We start from the raw sequence: 18,777 nt of genomic DNA on the forward strand, positions 1-18,777 counted from the left end.
TGGCTGCCAATTGAATCTCGGATCCATTTTAAAACCCTGACCATGGCATTTAAAATTCTCAACTCTGATTGTCCTGAACTCCTGCGCCCGCTTCTGGTACCCTACACTCCCCAGCGCAACCTGCGCTCACTGGGACAACACTTCGTGATGGTCCCCCGAACTAAGCTCTGTAGAACGGGTGGACGTTCCTTCAAAGTCTTAGGGGCTAAGCTATGGAACTCCCTACCTCCACACATCCGTACCCAAACCAATCTGATCGCTTTCCGAAAGGAACTCAAAACCCATCTCTTCTCTGTCATCTAATTCCTCTGTTGGTTCCCCCCCTCTCCTCAGGTACTGGTTAGGTCAGCGCCGGGACGCTCCGTTGCTGGGGCAGCTGTTTGCGCTTTAACAAATAAATAACATAACATATCTTTATTAATCATGTGTGAAATGTAGTGATACTTCAAAACTCTTGAACATTCAAAGACGACATCGTCTTGGCTTTCCATGTTAAAAGGGATTGTGTTATCCATCCATTAAATACACAACTGGGGAAAATAAGAATACCACCTGTGTGACTTTATTTACGCTCGGAGAGGGAGAGACACCGAACAGTCCATACCCTCCTTTAAGGGGGCTCTCGTCAAGAATAAATTGTGATTAAAAAATCACCTATTCAAAACAACATCTCCTCCACCACCCTCAGGGAAGACGCATCCATTTGATCTTGGACAGCTGCGAAGCATCTCCGTGCAAGCTCCTGCTGTTTGGCATCTTCGCTGACCATTAGCTCTCCATACAGATATACACCCATCGCCTAGGGAAGAAAAGAAAAAAACATTCTTTTAGCCAGCAATATAAAGGTTTGGCTTTTATTTTCAAAAGGCAAGCTTCTGCAGAATGGACCGTGCTGATGGGCTTTGGACATCCATGCATCGGAAGGAAATACCCATTCTCAGCTTGTCCCTCCCTGGGTACCCTAGGTGCTATGTAGATTGGGGTCTCACGCTTGTGCCAACCACAATGCAATGGCATACTATAGTTTATGTAGAAGGCATACTAGTCAAAAACATATTCTGAGTTTCTTTACACATACTATTACAGTGTGTCAACAGACCTCTCATGTGCCTTAACAACAAGAAAACAGTTTGGATATTTTCTAGACAAATGTGGAAATTACTCTTCGATAAGGAGACTTGGGAGAGGGGCCATTTCGTTTCTGAGGATGGCTGAGAATGAGGTATCAGCATTGTGTTCGGGGATTGGATGTGGAGCTACCATGGTGTTCCCATGATGCACCCCGACAGTACAAACTTTTTGCTCATGCCACAGTCACCTCAGGAGAAACTAGAATGTCCTCTGAATCATTAGCAGCTTCAAATTTGTGCACAATGATCTGATGTCAGCGTCCTCATGGTGTGTGCTTTGACCAGTCTAAAGCACCATGACACCAAAAGTACAAGAGTGGCCACTATGAGATAGAAAGTAGCACAAGGATGTGGGATTCACCCAGACGTGCGATGGGTATGTGTTTCAGAAATGCTGAAGGGACACCAGCATGCCTCTGTTATCCAGATGGGGCTGCAGATACTTTCAGGGACATGGCGATTCTCTCTTTGCACTTGAATATTTGCTACAGGTGCCTGGAGACAAACCAGACAGTGAATCGTCTTCTCGTCAGACGTTTAGAAGCCTTTGTGGACTAGCCAAAGATGCATCAGATCATTTTGGGGGTGATATGGTGGCTTGACACCACATGTAAATGTTTAGATAAGGAAGACAATTCCATAAATGCACACAATACAAATGATCCCATGAGGACTGGTCCTTTTACTTCTGTTGTTACGCGGTATGTCTTATTTAGTCTGTAAGCACTATTTTCCTTAATGAGTTTCTCCTACTGCAGGCACGACATGCTTTCCTGCATCATTCAGAGTACCATACGCGCTTTCACTTTCCAAGCAGCCCGGGACAATGGCGGCTGATTCTTTGAAATTAAAAAGGGTCTCTCATTTACAAGAGTTTGAGCTATTGGCATTGTACCTGACAGTGCCTTTTATTTATGTGTTATTTATCAAAACAGATAAATGAAATGGCACTCATTTACAATGCCAATAGCTTAAACTCTCGTAAATGCAAGACCTATTGCATTGCAAATTCTTGTTCTTTCTTTCACTTATTATTTTGGTTGTTGTTGGGCGTCGGGTGTCCCACTATTTGGTGCCTAATGCAGCCTCTCTTGACGTCCTATGCCCCTCTCTGGAAGATTCACCGCGTGGTGGCTATCTACAGATTCTTTTGTTTCCATAGTAACAGTGTCCACTTCTGCTCCCTCAACTCTTGAGGAGGCAGGTGGATCACCTGGGAATCCAGAACATTCTTCAAGTTGCAAAACTACTCCTACGGGTAAGAAACCATGTCGTTTTACAACATGAATCTTTTCTGGATTCACATGCTGTGCATTGATTTTGTAGCATATGTTCCTTTTTTTTTTAATACTTGTGTAGGCTGGATTGGAGAGGACATTGACCTTGTAAATAGATGCTTTAGCACTCTCTGGCCCAGTTGTCCCTCTTTGTGCAACTGTATGTCGAAACAGTAGTGTTTTGTGAACGTGTCCACTGCTGACCAAGTGGCTGCCATGCATATGTCATACAGCGGGATATTTGCCAGGAAGGCAACAGTAACTCTTTTCTTATGTGTAGAGTGTGCTTTTGATTTGATTAGCGGTTGTATGCCATCTGTTGTGGGGCACACCTTGATTGTCTGAAAAATCATCCTTACAATGGTGTTTTTCGTAACTGGTTTCCCCTTGTTATTGTCTGTGAATGACACAAAGATTTGTTTTCCTTTCTGGACTGATTTCCATATAGTAAATTAGCGCTTTTCTGACGTCTAGTGTATGTACTGCTCTTTCAGGTTGAAACTTTGGCTCTTGGAAGAAACTAAGCATTTAGATGGTCTGGTTTATGTGAAAATGTTATATAAACTTTGGGAGAAAATGTGGGGTTGTCCTTGTGACTATCCTGTATTTGTATGTATGGCTCTTGGATGGTGAACACTTCTAACTCACTCTTCTGAGAGATGGCATTACGATTTAAAATGCAGTTTTAAGTGTGACCAATTTTAAAGAGGCCTTGTGAAGTGGTTCAGAAGAATTCCTCATCAGTTGAGTTAGCACCACAATTAAGCTCCATGTAGGTGTTGGTACAATTCTTGGTGTGGCTATTGTTATTTGCTTCCTCCTGGAATCATTTGATTACTAGGGATTTGAAGAATCTTCTTCCTATGTTCACGCTTGTATAGGCCACAATTGCTGCCTAACATACTTTTAAGGATGCAATATCCATACTTGGTGAAGATGAATATCCACTTGTCTGAAGTGACCTTTCTCCGCTCCTGGAGGAAGGCTCCTATCCTCCCTCCGACCTGTGTAGTGGATGAGAGAGTTGGTGTTTTGGATCACTTTTACTGACTTGGCGTGTCACACGGGCGTAACACAGGCCCCCGTGGTGCGGGGGAGCCGCAAGCTCCAGGAGGCCCCCTCAGCATAGCCCTTCAGCCCTCCCAAACACATTCTTAGTTTTTAGAGCTGGTTTTGTCCCTCGCAAACTGCAGGGGTGCGCGTGCTAGGGCCCAATTAAAAAAGCTGGCTACTTTGATTCCAATTCAACAGGTTTTAGTGACCGCTTTCGTCTTGACCACATTGTGTGACCCTGGGCACATTCCGCTATGCCTCAGTTCATTTTTGTGCCAAAGGTTATGAGCAGTCCGAACCAGGCTAAATGCAAGTGCCTAGCTCTTTATTTATTTTAGAACATATTCTTGGAGGGACTCATCACAGAGATTCTGCAATGTTGATTAACATGGTTCTGGAGTGAAATATGTCCTATTGCGCATTTCTCCCAGCTGTTGATTGTGCCACTTCCTGACTTCTTCACATAGGGACTACTGATAGCATTCACTATTTCTATACCACCGCCAACTCCGAAGCAAACTACTTTTGATGGTTTATTCACAGTATGACTTAACATAATAGTACTTATTTTACCGACCTGTGAAGGATGCAAGGTTGAGCTGATCTTTCGTACCGACATGCTAAGCACATGTTCATGCGGTGTATGTGGGTGACATGTTTCCAGTCTTGTCGTTCATTTTACTATTTTTACCAAGTCTAGGATTTTTTGAGTTATCAAACTCCTGGCTTGCTTCATCGGAGACCCTGAGTATAAATACAGAATCAAAGCACTTCTTATGGCTTTTGGGACGTGATGTGTGTAATGCAGGGCTCTCAAAATACCTTCATGGTACCGGAACTGGGAGCCTTTCAGAGGGCTGTAGGATTCCAAGTTAACTGTGTGGCATGCAGCCACACAACCGAGTGGCTTCTCATCTAGACAGATCGCATGTCCTACATCATGGGTGAACACATTTTCCAGGGGGCAAAAAGGTTTGGTCTGTTGTGTGACCGATGGCCGCATTGATGTCAGCAGGATGTCATGTGCTGTCCATGTAAAATAGCAACCCAGGCCACTCAGACGGTGAACATAACAACTGACTTGCCTCTTGGTTCACTATTTTCATTGCCGCCAGGGTTGGGGGAAGATGAATGTTTCAAAATTCAAGTTTGCAAACTATTGCTTAAAAAATACTTCTCAATGCACTGATATACTAAGATGAAATGCTTCTGCATGTTAAAGAAATGCATTTGTTTGGATTTATGTAGAGATGTTCATATTTTGTTCACGTTTGTTGCAAGATGTCTTCAAAAAAAGAATGTGTTCCTAAAGTTAAGTGGTGCAGGACACCTTTACTTCTTTTTTTCTATTTATTTTTTGCAGCCCAGTGCTGTTCACAAAGAGGCCATATGCAAAGTTCGGGAGGGCCGCAAGCAGCCCCCGGGCTGTACTTTTGAGTATCACTGTTTCATAAAGCTGGCATTAGGAATACCATTGTGTCTAGTTTGCCTGCAAAACGTGCAGCAGACAGGCACATGGTGGCGCCATTATTTTATCTATCCCAAATTATGCTCACCTCCGACGTGGGAAAAATTACAATATGTGCACATCTGTGATATGCCGTAGGTCTGTATTGTGGATCTCATTAGCGGCAAAAGACACGTTAGGTGGATTGAATAGGACAGAGGAGGGAAGAGTCTAGAAAGTGTTGTTTTGTAGCTCGTGGTACTAAAATGAGGTTTGGGATGAGTCAAAGGAGTGATGGGGGAAGACTCTAGAAAGGGATATGTGCGAGAACATAGTAAAATTATGTTTGTCATGAGTCAGAGAGTAAAAGGTACAGGGGCATAACACATGCCCCCGCAGCTGAGGGGGCAAGCTCCAGGGGCCCACTTAGCGTAGTACTCCGGCCGGAGAGCTCCTGATTGTGTCCAGAGGGGGCCCCTCCACGTACAGCGGGGGACGCGGTAGGAGCCCTACGACCTACGTCGATTAACTTTTGAACAGAGAGGCAAAGCATTGTATTTATGGCAGATGTTGGCTGCAGCCAAAATTTTCTTGCCAAACACCATAGGACTGATTTGACAAAGTGAGCCAAAATTAGCCTTTGCATCAAATCTTGGCAAAAAACAAAAGTAACATGAACTCCTCACTTCCCCACGTCCATGAAATCCATATTTGAATATCTCAGCTGGGAAAACTTCACAACGACTGCAAGACAAACTAGAAAACCTGTTAGGCCCAGAACCAGGAGATAAGTGAACACAAACTTGGCCTATCTTACTATTTTGTCAAATACAATTAAAACCTAGCCCGACAGCAACACTGGAGACTCAAGAGCGACACAAAAAATTACCAATATCCAGAGGATCACAGAAGGCAACCTTCATGCCAGTGCATTTCCCTACTTTGCATAGTGTATGTAAATCCTGATTTCTTGGTTGATAGCTAACCAATTTTCGGTCAACAAATGCCAGCAGAGCGGATAGAAGAGTGCATGTGATCCCCTTGAAGAGTGCATGTGATCCCCTTCAAGAGTGCATGTGATCCTCTTCCACTGGTTTAGTAAAAAAAAGCATATAAAAGCGTGGGAAAAGGATTCCTCATGGAAAAACAACAACGTTGTGCTCAACTGGGCTCTGGTCTCCCGAACTGATCCACCACCTTCTGCTGCCTGTGGCTGTGCCCGGTACGCTGTGAGGATAGTGCCTCTGGTGAACTCTGATGGGCGCAGGCTCTCCAAGATGGCGATGCGCCAGCAGCTGGCCTCCATCTCACTCCTGGGCTCCCACCTTCTCTCCTGGACTTCTCGACTTGCGTGCTATCCTGAATGACACTTTGCTGCTGCTTTCGGACAGTTTTCGTTGGACTTTAGCCCTTCCCTCCATACCTTGCATCCCACCCACCCTTCCTCTATGCTGTGAATGCTGCTGTTTTCGGACAGTTTTCGTTGGACTCTAGCCCTTCCCTCCATACCTTGCATCCCACCCACCCTCCTCTATGCTGTGACTGCATCTTTGACCGATTGCAATAATGCTAAGCTTTGGTAGTCGCTGAAGTCCTTACACCATATACCACCCCTATGCGTCTCTTAGAGTTTAACCAGTCATATCCCTTCCTATGTGTATGTAGTTGACTCTTATCACTAGTGTTTGTAGTGGACCTTTGTACTCTCTACCACCCCTATGTGACCCTTAGAGTGTTTCCAGTCATATTTGTACTCTCTACCACCCCTATGTGACCCTTAGAGTGTTTCCAGTCATATCCCTCCGGTGTATATAGAAGATAACTCTAATGACTAGTATCCTATGTGATTTTTAGATTGTATCCATGTGTATCTCCTCCCTGTGTTTAGAGTTATAGCTTTAACGACTAGTCGCCTGTGTGACTGTTGGAGTATAGCCAGGTGTATCCCTTCCCTCGTGTGAAGAGATAACCCTATTCACTAGAACAAAAAGAAATGTGTTCCTGAAATGTGTAACGTAACTGATTCTATGTAAAGTGCTTTGATAACATGTAACGGAACTGGTGCTATGTAAAGCGCTCTGATAACCTAATCGGTTCAAGTTCGCGCTATATAAAACTCTAAAAATAAAAATAAATAAATCTTGCAGAGGGGCCTCCTCAAGTTTTGTTACGCCACAGATGCGTCATTGTCTTTTTTAAGCTGCTGCGGGGTTTCATCCACTGTACTGCCAAAAGTTGTTCTCCATTGAATGGCGTGTTAATGATGTTTGCTTGCACCTCATTTTTTAACCCAGACACTCTTAGCCAGGCATGTCTTTGTAGGGTGGTCCCTGTCATCATCTGTCTACTTGCAGTCTGTAGCATCTAGTGCAGATTTTAAGCCGTTGTTGGCAATATTTTCCCTTCGTTTGCAAGGGACGGTTCTCTTCTCTGGTATTGACCAGGCAGGTGTTTCATCAGCTCTGCCATCTCCTCCCAGTGCTGATATGCATACCTGTTTAGCAGGGCATTAGAATTGGCTATGCACCATTGTGTTGCAGCTCCCCTGTCAAACTTTCTCCCCACCATGTCCATATTCTTACTTTCTTTATGCGGATGTAGTCCGGAGGCAGTGGGGACGTTTGCCCTCTTTCTTGCCATGGCAACAATGATACAGTCTACTGGTACGGTCCCTCGAAGATAAGGATGGTCCTTTGAAAAGTGTGTATATTTCTTTTCAGTCGTAAGTGTTACTGCCCTGCATGTTCCAGGTTCCTTGAAGGGCTCTCTTCCCTGGTCCAGTATGCTAGGGAGCATGGGTAGAGATAGACTCCTACTTTGGAATGGTAGTAATGTTTCTAAAAGAAAAAAAAAATAGAATGTTCTTCCTCAAGTTGTACACCATACTTATCTGCAGCGCTTTTTATTAGCTGGTTATACATGGGGATGCCGTCCGAAGGTCAAGGCCTCAACAGATAAGTGTCTATCCCCTCGTCTGGGGAATCAGTCCCCAGGCCCTGCCATTGAGTATCGCGATATTTCAACCCCTCGGTACCCTGGAACATGCCCTGGGAAACTGGGTACTCTTCCTCGCAGAAGAAACCTTGTCCCTCCTCCTCCTGTGGTTCTGCGGTCCTTGGGTGCTCTAGTTCTTCTAAGTCCATGTCCCTTTTTGTCCGGCTCCATCAAACTTTTTGGTGGCATTCTGAATGCTTGGAGATGGGCAAACTCCTGTTTCTATTGCAGGATCGTGTCCATTTCGGCTTCAGATTGAACAAACGGCCAACAGTGGTTGAATCTTGGCGTTGTTGGAGTTGATTTGAATGGCTTTGCAGGCCAACACATACAGTGTTCCAGACAGGTCCCTGAAACCAGCCCACATTACCCGTACACTGAAAAAAAGACACTTGCTACTGTGTCTGATAGAGAACAGTAACAAGATTACTAATTTTCAAAAATTCCATCTATGCAAAGCAGGAAAAAGACCTGATCCTTATTTGGCACCGGCTGCGCTACAAACACACTGCAGCTGCACTTGGCTCTCAAAATGGACTCTGTGACCTGGGTGTGTTCATCGTTCATTTCATCTCGAGGCAGCCAAAAACGCAGGAAGGCATGTGTGCCATTTCAACATGAACGAAAACTAAGGCCCTTTATGGTGTGTCTGGCCGGTAATCACACACAGCTCGCAAGAATGTATGAAACACCCAGAGGACACGGATTTGCTTGCAGCATTGGTTGCAGCATTGGCTGTCCCGAGGATGGTGGCAGAGCGTGGGAGAGGGTCCGAGCGCGCGACGGGCCACACGACAGGGAGTGAGTGCGCATGAGGTAAAAGGGCACAGGTCAGGTGCGAAGAGAGTGCACAGCAGCAGGAGCGCGCGAGTGTGGGAAAGAAAACAAGGGCGGGTGTGATCGGGCGAGTGTGCAGTTAATGGAAGGAATCCACATCTGGAACAGAATGTTCAGAGCTGACCGGCCGCAGCCAGCTGCACGCCAGGCATAAATAATACACAGCCCAAACTCCCGCCAAGAAAACTACTGCTACTTCACGTCAGTGTACAGCGGAGTTGAACGTGGGTCCTGAAGGATTACTGTTCTCGTTGGAATACAAGCATTTGGAAGGGAAGTTCAAGGTCAGGTGGGGGTGACACAAGGACACGGAATGAAAGCTTCGGAAGTAGCCCTGCTTTTCTATAAATCATTTTACAGAAACAACGGAAGCATCTCTAAGGTTAGGAAGAAAAGGCTGTCGTTTATTTATGCACTGCTTTTAATAAATACAAGAGTGTCGGTGTGAGCCATTGGCGCCTTGAGAACAGCATACTGCGGAGCTCAGAGGGGATTATACCCCAGTTATTCTGCACTATAGGGCTTCTAGCCCCAACCCATGGGTGGGTGACCTTTATAGTCTTGTAACAGTCTATCTGAACACCATATGAGTCATTACCACCCAACACTGAGTCAAACTGAAGCAACTTTGAAATAAACCAAGACAGGACGATATAAGACTATAAACCAAGACAGGACGACTTAAGACTACGGTCTGCATGGGCACCATAGTAGACATTACCACCCAGCATAAACAGAGACTAAAACCCAACACCAAAATAAACCAACACAAAATTCCTTAAGATTACAGTCTTTAAAACACCATATTTGACATTACCACCCAACATAGAGATAAACTGAAACAATCCACTATGTACCCGCTTATTGTATTACTCTCCTTTGACCCATGCGTCTTGTAATTATGTGATTATTATTGCTTTTATTCCTACCTAATGTCGATATTGGATGTATTACCCTCCTTCTATCCTTTTTGTAAAGCGCTCTGATATCCTTCGGGATCTTGTTTGTGCTATATAAAACGTTATAAATAAAATTAAAATAAATAGACTACCAAATAAACCAACACGTGACGACTTAAGACTGTGGTCTATCTGGACACCATACTAGACATTAGCACCCAATAGAGAGATAGACTAAAATGCAAAATCCTAATCTATCAACGCAGGACGACTTGGTGTACGCTGAAAACCCTGGAAACTTGTGGATTGTAACCCAGGTGACTATGAACAAAGCCATATTAATAAGAAAAGGTGTGCTATGCAAATATTACTAGCATCCCTTAATCCCTTCCCTGCTGCGGGAATTACGCCGCAGTGCGGGCGGGGCTAGGGGTGGGCGCAATGCTCATAACGGCTCCCAGCCGTCATAAATCACGGTGGGTGTGTGCTCATGACGGCCGGGAGCCATCAGAACTCCGCCCACTGATTAATTCTCCCGCACAGGCGGGGAATTAACAGCGGGTGGGCGGAGCAGCAACGTTCGGCCGGCTCCCGGCTGTCATAAGCACATGCCTACCGTGACTCAGGACGGCCGGGAGCTGTCATGAGCACCGATGTGGTTAAAAACGTGAAAGCAGGGGGATTCTGCCACTTCATATTCAAAAGTATGAGCACTTTCATAGACTTGCCTAATGGTATCCTCACAGAAATTATTATTATTTGTTATTATTTTGAGTTTTATATAGCGCTAGCTAGACCCGAAGGTATCGTAGCGCTTTACATATTATAGTGGATGAAGATGTTCAAGCTAATCTGCCTTTAGAATTTGTTCATAGGGTGGATCATGGCACCCTAAGCCCTTCTCCGGTGATGTAGAGGATCACCGTCTCTGACAAGCATGGACATGGTACACTGATGACATCCAGGAAATGTAGTCTACCCTTATGGTCCATTTATACTTGAGCGCAAAGTGACCATTGCAGATTTCCTGAGCAAGCAGCTCAATATGAATCTCAAATCTATTATTAATATTGTCCGAAGAATAAAAGCTCATGCTCATGCCATGATGAGCGCGCCACTGCATTCCAAGGTGCCATGGAACATGGAGAAGAAACTATAAGTACACACTAACACCGATTTCTCTTCACTAGGCACAGCTGTGTGCTAGGCAGCTCAAGGACTGCAATTGAGAGACCCAGACTAGGGGAGACAAAGCCACGAGATATGGGGGGAAATGGAAATACGTTAGGGGTCATTTAGATCACGGCAGTTGGCAGCCAGGTTTACAGAGGCTATGGCCTATGCTGCCCTGGCAGAGGACTGTCTGCCTGGCATGGATTTCTAAATCCTTCAGAGCAACCTCCACTGAGGTGGCTGGTGTGAAGAGCAAGTGCCTCTCTTGTTGAGGCCGCTCAGCAAACCATTTAGATCTTCAAGGAAAAACTCCCATAGGAGGGGTTTGCTCTTGAAAAACAAGCATTTACAATGCAATGGTCTCGGCAGCATTAAAGGCATTAAAGGTAGAGCTATTGGCATTGCTCATGATTGTTTTTTTTAATCATAAATAAATGGCATTGTCATTTACATTGCCAATAGCCTCATTGCTTGCATATGCAAGACCTATTGCATTAGCACCCACACACAGAGTAAGTAGGAGATTGAGAAGTTGATAGTGAGTAGGAGTGATTTATTAGTAAAGAGTATTAGAGAGCGCATCAGAGCAGTGTGAATAATAACAGCTGTGAGCCTGTGCCTGAGGTGCATCATCAGAGCTGTGTGAATAATAACAGCTGTGAGCCCGTGCCTGAGGTGCATCATCAGAGCTGTGTTAATAATAACAGCTGTGAGCCAGTGTCTGAGGTGCATCATCAGAGCTGTGTGAATAATAATGAAATGAAAATGAAATGAAATGAAATGAAATGAATGAAACGAAAAGCAGTTTTATAGAGCGCAACAGTTGCCCTGAGGCGTCCAGGCGCTAAAACTAGAACAGTGTCTTCCAGAAAGACGATCCAGGAAGGATCTGAATTAATTAAACAAGAAGGTCTTGAGCTGTTTACGGAAGCTTGCTAAATTGGAGTTGCTTCTCAAATGGCATGGAAGAGTGTTCCACAGTTTGGACGCGTTGTAGGCAAAAGAGCGGCCTCTTGATCTAGCTCTGTAGATCCTAGGGACTTTTGCCAAAAAGGCATTTAAGGAACGGAGTGGTTTATTGGGCTGATAGGGAAGAATTAGGGCATGATTGATTTCTGGGCCAGTCTTCCAAAAGGCTTGGTGGGCAACGCAGAGTGTCTTAAACTTTATTCTATCCCTGACGGGAAGCCAGTGGAGAGTCCTTAGGCCATGCTTTATCGAGGTTCTGCGTGGGAGTCCCAGCAAAGAGCGGGCTGCACAGTTTTGTGTCCGCTGCAGTTTTTGCAGGCTGTACTCCGGAGCCCCGAGGTACAGTGAGTTGCTGAAGTCAAGGCGAGATTGAATTAGGCCTTGGATCACTATCTGCCTGGCCTCAAATGGGAGAAGAGGAAGGATTTTTTGAATCGACCTGAGGAGGCCAAAGCAGACCGCAGAAACCTTAGTTGCCTGGGTATTAAAAGTCAACGATTTGTCCAACCACACTCCCAGACTTTTTATGTTATCTCTGGGAGTGGGAGGAGCGCCCATGCTCGAAGGCCATAGCAGCTCCAAGGTGGTAGGGGCTGCAGGGCCTAGGAGCATGAGCTCCGTTTTATCGTCGTTGAGTTTCAGGCAAGACATGGTCATCCAGCTCTTGACCTCCTCCAAGCACATCGCTAGGTTGGATTGTGGTTGGCAGTTGTTCCCCTGCACAAGGGAGACCACTAGCTGAGTATCATCCGCATAGGTAATGATGTTGATACCATGCGGACGAACGATCTCAGTCAGTGGCCTCATATACGCATTGAAAAGTGTAGGGCTCAACGAGGAGCCCTGCGGCACCCCACATCCCAGCGGTCTGCCTGAAGAGACGGTCGAGCTTTCAAACACCTGAAAGGTGCGGTCACTCAGAAAGGACTTAAACCAGTCCAGGGCTTCTCCTGAAATTCCCAGATCGGATAGGCGATTTAAGAGGATTTTATGGTTTACCGTGTCAAAGGCAGCGCTCAGATCGAGGAGGATCACTGCCACTGATCCTCCCCGATCCAAAATCCGCCTTGCCTCTTCTGTCACTGCCAACAGGGCAGTCTCCGTCCCATGTTTAGGGCGGAAGCCCGTCTGGGAGATGTCAAGCAGATGGTTGTGCTCGAGAAACTCAGTTAGAAGGATGTTGATATGTTTCTCGAGAATCTTGGCAAACCAGGGAAGCAGTGATATCGGGCGGTAGTTACTCAAATTGCCAGGATCCAGAGTGGGTTTTTTCATAAGTGCCCGCACCATGGCATGTTTCCAAGCCAATGGCACCAGTCCTGTCTTTATAGAGGAATTCAGAAGCTCCAAGAGTGTTGGAAGAATGATGTTGTCAGCTTGGACCAGTGCGCTGGGAGGGGCAGAGTCCAGTGGGGAGCCGGATTTGACTTGATGCATCAGGAGCCTGAGCGTGTCAAGATTCATGAGAGAGAAATTGGCCAAATAGTTCTGAGAAGGATTTCCTAATTTTGTGTCGGGGTCTGAATTAGAAGTGGGAGATTCAGTTGCCGGATCCGGGAAAGAGAGATAAATAGTATTTATTTTGTGGAAGAAGAAGTCGACTAGTTCATTACAGCGAGAAGTTGGATTGTGGTTGCCTGTTGGAGGGGGTGGAATCGTTGTCAGAGTTTTCAGTGTCTTGTAGATCTCCTTGGGTTTGGACTTCGCCATCATTATTTTGCCATTGTAAAAGGCAGATTGGGAAGCTTTAATTTCAGATTTGTACGCCCTGATGGCTTCCCGATACGTGGATTTATCTGCCTCTTTGAAAGTCATGCGCCACCTCCTTTCCAGTCTCTTACAGACCCGTTTCCTCTCCCTGAGCTCCTCTGAGTACCAAGGTGCAGTTTTTTCTGTCTTTTTGGGCCCGGTATGCGCAGAGGAAGAACAATGTCCAGAGAGTTAATGATCCAATCGTCAACTAGGATGTTATTGACAGAGGGGTCAGTGACAAGAGTGGGTCTAGTGGTGTTAAGGATGTTGGACCAGTTGTCTATATGTAGCTTAGGCCAGTTACGTACTTGGCATGGAATGGGGATGGAAGCGGGGGCATTATGTGTGGTCCAACTAAATGGTACCAAAAAATGATCTGTCCAGGGGAGGTGGTTAATTGTACCCACTTTAAGATTTTCGCAATTACTGAATATAGGGTCCAAAAGATGTCCCTTGTTGTGTGTTGGGTGGGAGACTAGTTGCTCTAGTTGCATTGCAGCTAGGCTTGCTGTGATTTCTGTGGCGGAGGTGTCAGAAATGTTGTCAAAATGGACATTAAAATCTCCAAGCACAGTAAAATTGGAGGGGGCAATGACCAGTTCTGCCACTACAGTAGGAAGTGCTGTTTGGAAGGCTTTACATGACCCTGGAGGGCGGTAAATAAGGATACCGGTGAAACTAACATTGGGGGAGAATTCAATGGTGAAAGATAAACTTTCACAATCAGAGATGGGCTCCGGGGAGTAGCGACATGTATAGATATCCTTGAATATAATGGCGACACCGCCACCTTTGCCCTTAGGGCGGTCTAAACGGGCTATTTGATAGCCTGGTATAAGGGCTTGAACCACATCCGGTTCAGAACCTTGGGCCAGCCAGGTTTCGGTCATGAACATTGCGTCAGGGGCAAGTTCATCCAGCAGTAAAGCTATTTCCATGCTGTGTTTTGGAATAGATCTGCTATTGAGAAGAAACATGCGATAGTCTCTAAAGCCGGGTTTAGACGAAGGTTTGATAATCTCAGTATTACAGAACGGACAGCGAAGAGGGGTTTCTAGGGGGTGGAAATGATGCAAGCAGCTTGCTGAGGTGGATGGACGAAGTTGGAGTAGCAGGTCCCCGTTATACGTCAACCTATTTACAGTGAAAGGAGCAGGGGGGGTGGCAGCTGTGAGCCCGTGCCTGAGGTGCATCATCAGAGCTGTGTGAATAATAACTGCGTCAGCACCATGCCTGAGGTGCATCATCAGAGCCGTGTGAATAATAACAGCTGTGAGCCCCTGCCTGAGGTGCATCATCAGAGCTGTGTGAATAATAACTGCGTCAGCCCCGTGCCTGAGGTGCATCATCAGAGCTGTGATAATAATATTAGCTGTGAGCCCATACCTGAGGTGCATCATCAGAGCTGTGTGAATAATAACAGCTGTGAGCCCGTGACTGAGGTGCATCATCAGAGCTGTGTGAATAATAACAGCTGTGAGCCCGTGCCTGAGGTGCATCATCAGAGCTGTGTGAAAAATAACAGCTGTGAGCCCGTGTCTGAGGTGCATCATCAGAGCTGTGTGAATAACAACAGCTGTGAGCCCGTGCCTGAGGTGCATCATTAGAGCTGTGTGAATAATAACAGCTGTGAGCCCGTGCCTGAGGTGCATCTTCAGAGCTGTGTGAATAATAACAGCAGGCAGCCCCTCCCTGAGGTGCATCAGAGCTGTGTGAATAATAACAGCTGTGAGCCCGTGCCTGAGGTGCATCATCAGAGCTGTGTGAATAATAACTGCTGTGAGCCCCTGCCTGAGGTGCATCATCAGGGCTGTGTGAATAATACCTGCGTCAGCCCCGTGCCTGAGGTGCATCATCAGAGCTGTGTGAATAATAAGAGCTGTGAGCCCGTGTCTGAGGTGCATCATCAGAGCTGTGTGAATAATAGGAGCTGTGAGCCCGTGCCTGAGGTGCATCATCAGAGCTGTGTGAATAATAAGAGCTGTGAGCCAATTATCACGTATTCCATTTTATTAAATGTGTACTGTCTCTAAACGCATACCAGCGCATTTTTTCTCAGTTAGTATTGATGCTCCGGTCGAGGTGTAACCATCGATAGTTAAGTGGAACACATGAGTAACAACTTCGCCAAAGAGCAGCATTAACGCGCTAAGGAAGGGCAGCGGTAATGAGAGGGGGTTTGTGGCACTATAAACCATCCCTTTTAAAAGTTGGATTAATGATGCGGTGCAAATAGGGTTGAAAATATCGGCCGCGATGCCCTGTCCTCTCCTCTCCCGTGTGTATGTGTCTGTGCTCCTGGGCCGCTCACAGTTCACGTTACTTTCCATCCGCTTTTAGGTTTCGGTTTCTTTCTTACTCATGCGTGTGCATCTGGCTTTCGAATATTTACGGCGTGAGCTGCAATGAGGTGGCGCCTCGATGTCGGCAGCAAGTTCCTTCTACTTCTACCCCAAAGAAAAAAAGCTAATAATGTTATTCAATGTCACGTTTCACTTCTGTAGATGTACAGAGTAAAAAGTGTAGCACAGCATATATGCGCTTCTATGTCCAATTATTCCTAGTTGCTCTTTTAGAAGTTGCAGTTCGTGAATAGATGTCTCAGGAAAAAACATGAAGCCGAGAGCGAGCCGCATTTAAAGCTCTCCCGGCCTGTGTTATCAGAATCCCGGAGCACTGCTGCCCACAAGCACAGAGCACCCACTGACACGCACTGCACTGCCGGACAGAAGCGTCCTACGGTGCTGGGGTCGTCCCCAGAAACGCATTGCTCATTGCACTTTCCTAGCTCGATAACATCTTCTTGAAGGCGCCCTAGCGTATCAGACACTCCTTACCTACTCACGCGTACACAAAAACAACCACACTCCTCCGACGGACAGAATCGGCGCCCTCAGTACGGTGCCGGGATTGCCTTTAGCAACAATGTTCTTGTTCCTACCATGAACACATCTCCTTTCAGGCACCCTCACGTTATCTCACAAAAAACACTACCCATACGCACCCATGAACAACCACGCGGCCTCCACCGGGCCAGAACCGAAACATTCTCGTAGCTCCACAACATTGAGTTTGCGGCATTGTCTATGGCAGAGGAAGATTCCGACGCGCGACTTGGGATTGGGTCGCGCGCGTGAGCTGTCTACGTTACAAGCTCACGCGCGCGCGACCCAATCCGAAGGTGCGCGTCTGAATCCGCCTCTGCCATAGACAATGCTGCCCGTGTGGCCAGCTCGTCTCCACTCGTTTGTCGGCTGAGCCGACGACTATAGTTCTCGGCGAGAACGCGCTTCTAGCCGAGACCCAAAAAAGAAAACAATCAATGATCCTGTACGTGGAGCCACTGATAGATTTTCCTTCCAAACAGGATTGCCTAGTGGTTGCCATGCCACCCTAAATGGAGTAGGGTACCAGTCACTCTGATCTGAATGGTCCTAAGGTTAAACGTTAATGTCGGTGAAGCCCCAGTGCTTCTCTCAACTCTAAATAAAGCTGGTGTGCCCACAGTCTGCTGGAGCTCCCACTCAACCAACTTTAAATGAGGCTTACCGTGTGGCACATACTAGGGAAGCATTTAGGGAGAATTGTGTAGCATTCAGAAGATGCTGGGGACAAAATAAGTAAATAGGAGCTTCACGCAATAAGATGACATATATTGGTATTTATAGAGCCTAAACCGGAGTAGCAATTGTGAGCTCTTTATCAGTGTGGAGTTGGGAATTGCATTCCACACTTTCTTTTGCTGTACACAATTGCAATACAGATATTTATCTTTTGAGGCACAGAGAGATTAAGTGCGTAGATCAGAATCACACGGTTTTTGGTAAATTGATGAATATGGGGTGAGAACCCTGGGCTTCAGGTTTCCAAGGTGAGGAAACTGCCCATTCGCCACATCTCCTTACTGGTCAGCAAAGTTCCTGCGTCTTGATTTAATAATGAAGCCTCTGAACCAAAACAATAAAACTGCTATGGGCAGTGTCAAGTCTAACGCAAGTTTAAAGGGATATATATTTGCTTCCCCAAAGCTCTTTAAACAGGCGAAGCTTACACAATTTAGGGATATGATAGAAAGGGGTTTGAAAAGCCCCAGTAACTTAAATTAATAACATAAAGGCAACCATGACCTTGCCCCACCTGACACCATGTCCATCCCAACTCCTTGTCTGAGTAATGCCTGTAGAGAAGCACTTCCACTGTCACTATCCAACCACACGTCACCATCATACCCTAATAAATAACACTTTCCTATAATTCCACCCAACAACCATCTAAATTGCCTTATTCAAATCTGGCAACTTATATTTAATATATCCCCAACCTGTCTCGTCTTCCCATCACAGAGACACATGCTAACACCTTACAGCACAAAGTACAATAGCAAGAGACAAAACAACTAGCCATATGCTAAGAGTACAAGCTTACTGCAACCCAAAATCCTCTCAAACCTGAGCCTGGCTTACTTACAGCTAGTCTATTGATTGTCAGCCCAACGTGTAGCACTCTACAACCAAAAGGTGAATTAATCAAAAAAGCTCCAGAGGCAGCCCTTGAACACCGCAAAAAAATCTGCTTTCCTTCTTCACCGACAAGATCAAGTATATTTAGTCAGACAACGGCGGCAAATTGAAAACCCCACACTTTACCTCTAATTCTCACCCCCAGCTTAATCCACAGAGCAGACAAACGTCCTGATGTCTGCAACTCTGATTAAATAACACATTCCTAAAGCAGCTGGGAGAACCCTAGCTTTGAACACATACCATCAAAGAGCACAATAAATAACTTGGCCCCTGACAGCACAACAATCATCAAAAGGTCATGGCCAAAAGACTCTTATAAAGACCATCATTACTCGGATATTGAAGAAACCCATAGCTCCACCTAGTTCCCCGGTGAGCTATTGACTACTCGCCTCCCTGAGCAAAATCAAAATCATGCAGCATGAATTCACTTGTCAATTCCAACAATCACACTGAGGCAAACAATATTTTACATCAGTCAGGCTTTTGACCATTCAGTGGAACTGAATCAACACCATATCATACTCAAACAAGCATTAGAAATGCAATAGGTCTCGCAGCATTAGAGTTAGTGCTTTTAGAATTGTTAATAGGTTTTTTGTTGTAAATCTTTTGCATTTTAATTTTTTTGTAGGCAATGCAAAAGAATTACAAATCAAAAAAGCAATAAGCAAATGTAAAAGCTTTAACTAAAAATCCTGCGAGACCTATTGCACTGTGTGA

General features: G+C 45.7%; 1 protein-coding gene across 1 annotated transcript in view; it reads right to left on the minus strand.

Annotated features, from left to right (window-relative positions):
• Positions 1–18,777, minus strand: part of AOPEP (aminopeptidase O (putative)) — a 1,575,581-nt gene that overhangs the window by 10,872 nt on the left and 1,545,932 nt on the right. Inside the window, exon 16 of the mRNA XM_086961188.1 lies at positions 655–799. Within this exon, the coding sequence (XP_086817314.1) occupies positions 659–799 (141 nt within the window). The 3' untranslated portion in view covers positions 655–658. The remainder of the gene's footprint in view (positions 1–654; positions 800–18,777) is intronic.

Source organism: Lissotriton vulgaris, chromosome 3_1, assembly GCF_964263255.1.
Source record: "Lissotriton vulgaris chromosome 3_1, aLisVul1.2, whole genome shotgun sequence".
NCBI classification, from domain to species: domain Eukaryota; kingdom Metazoa; phylum Chordata; class Amphibia; order Caudata; family Salamandridae; genus Lissotriton; species Lissotriton vulgaris.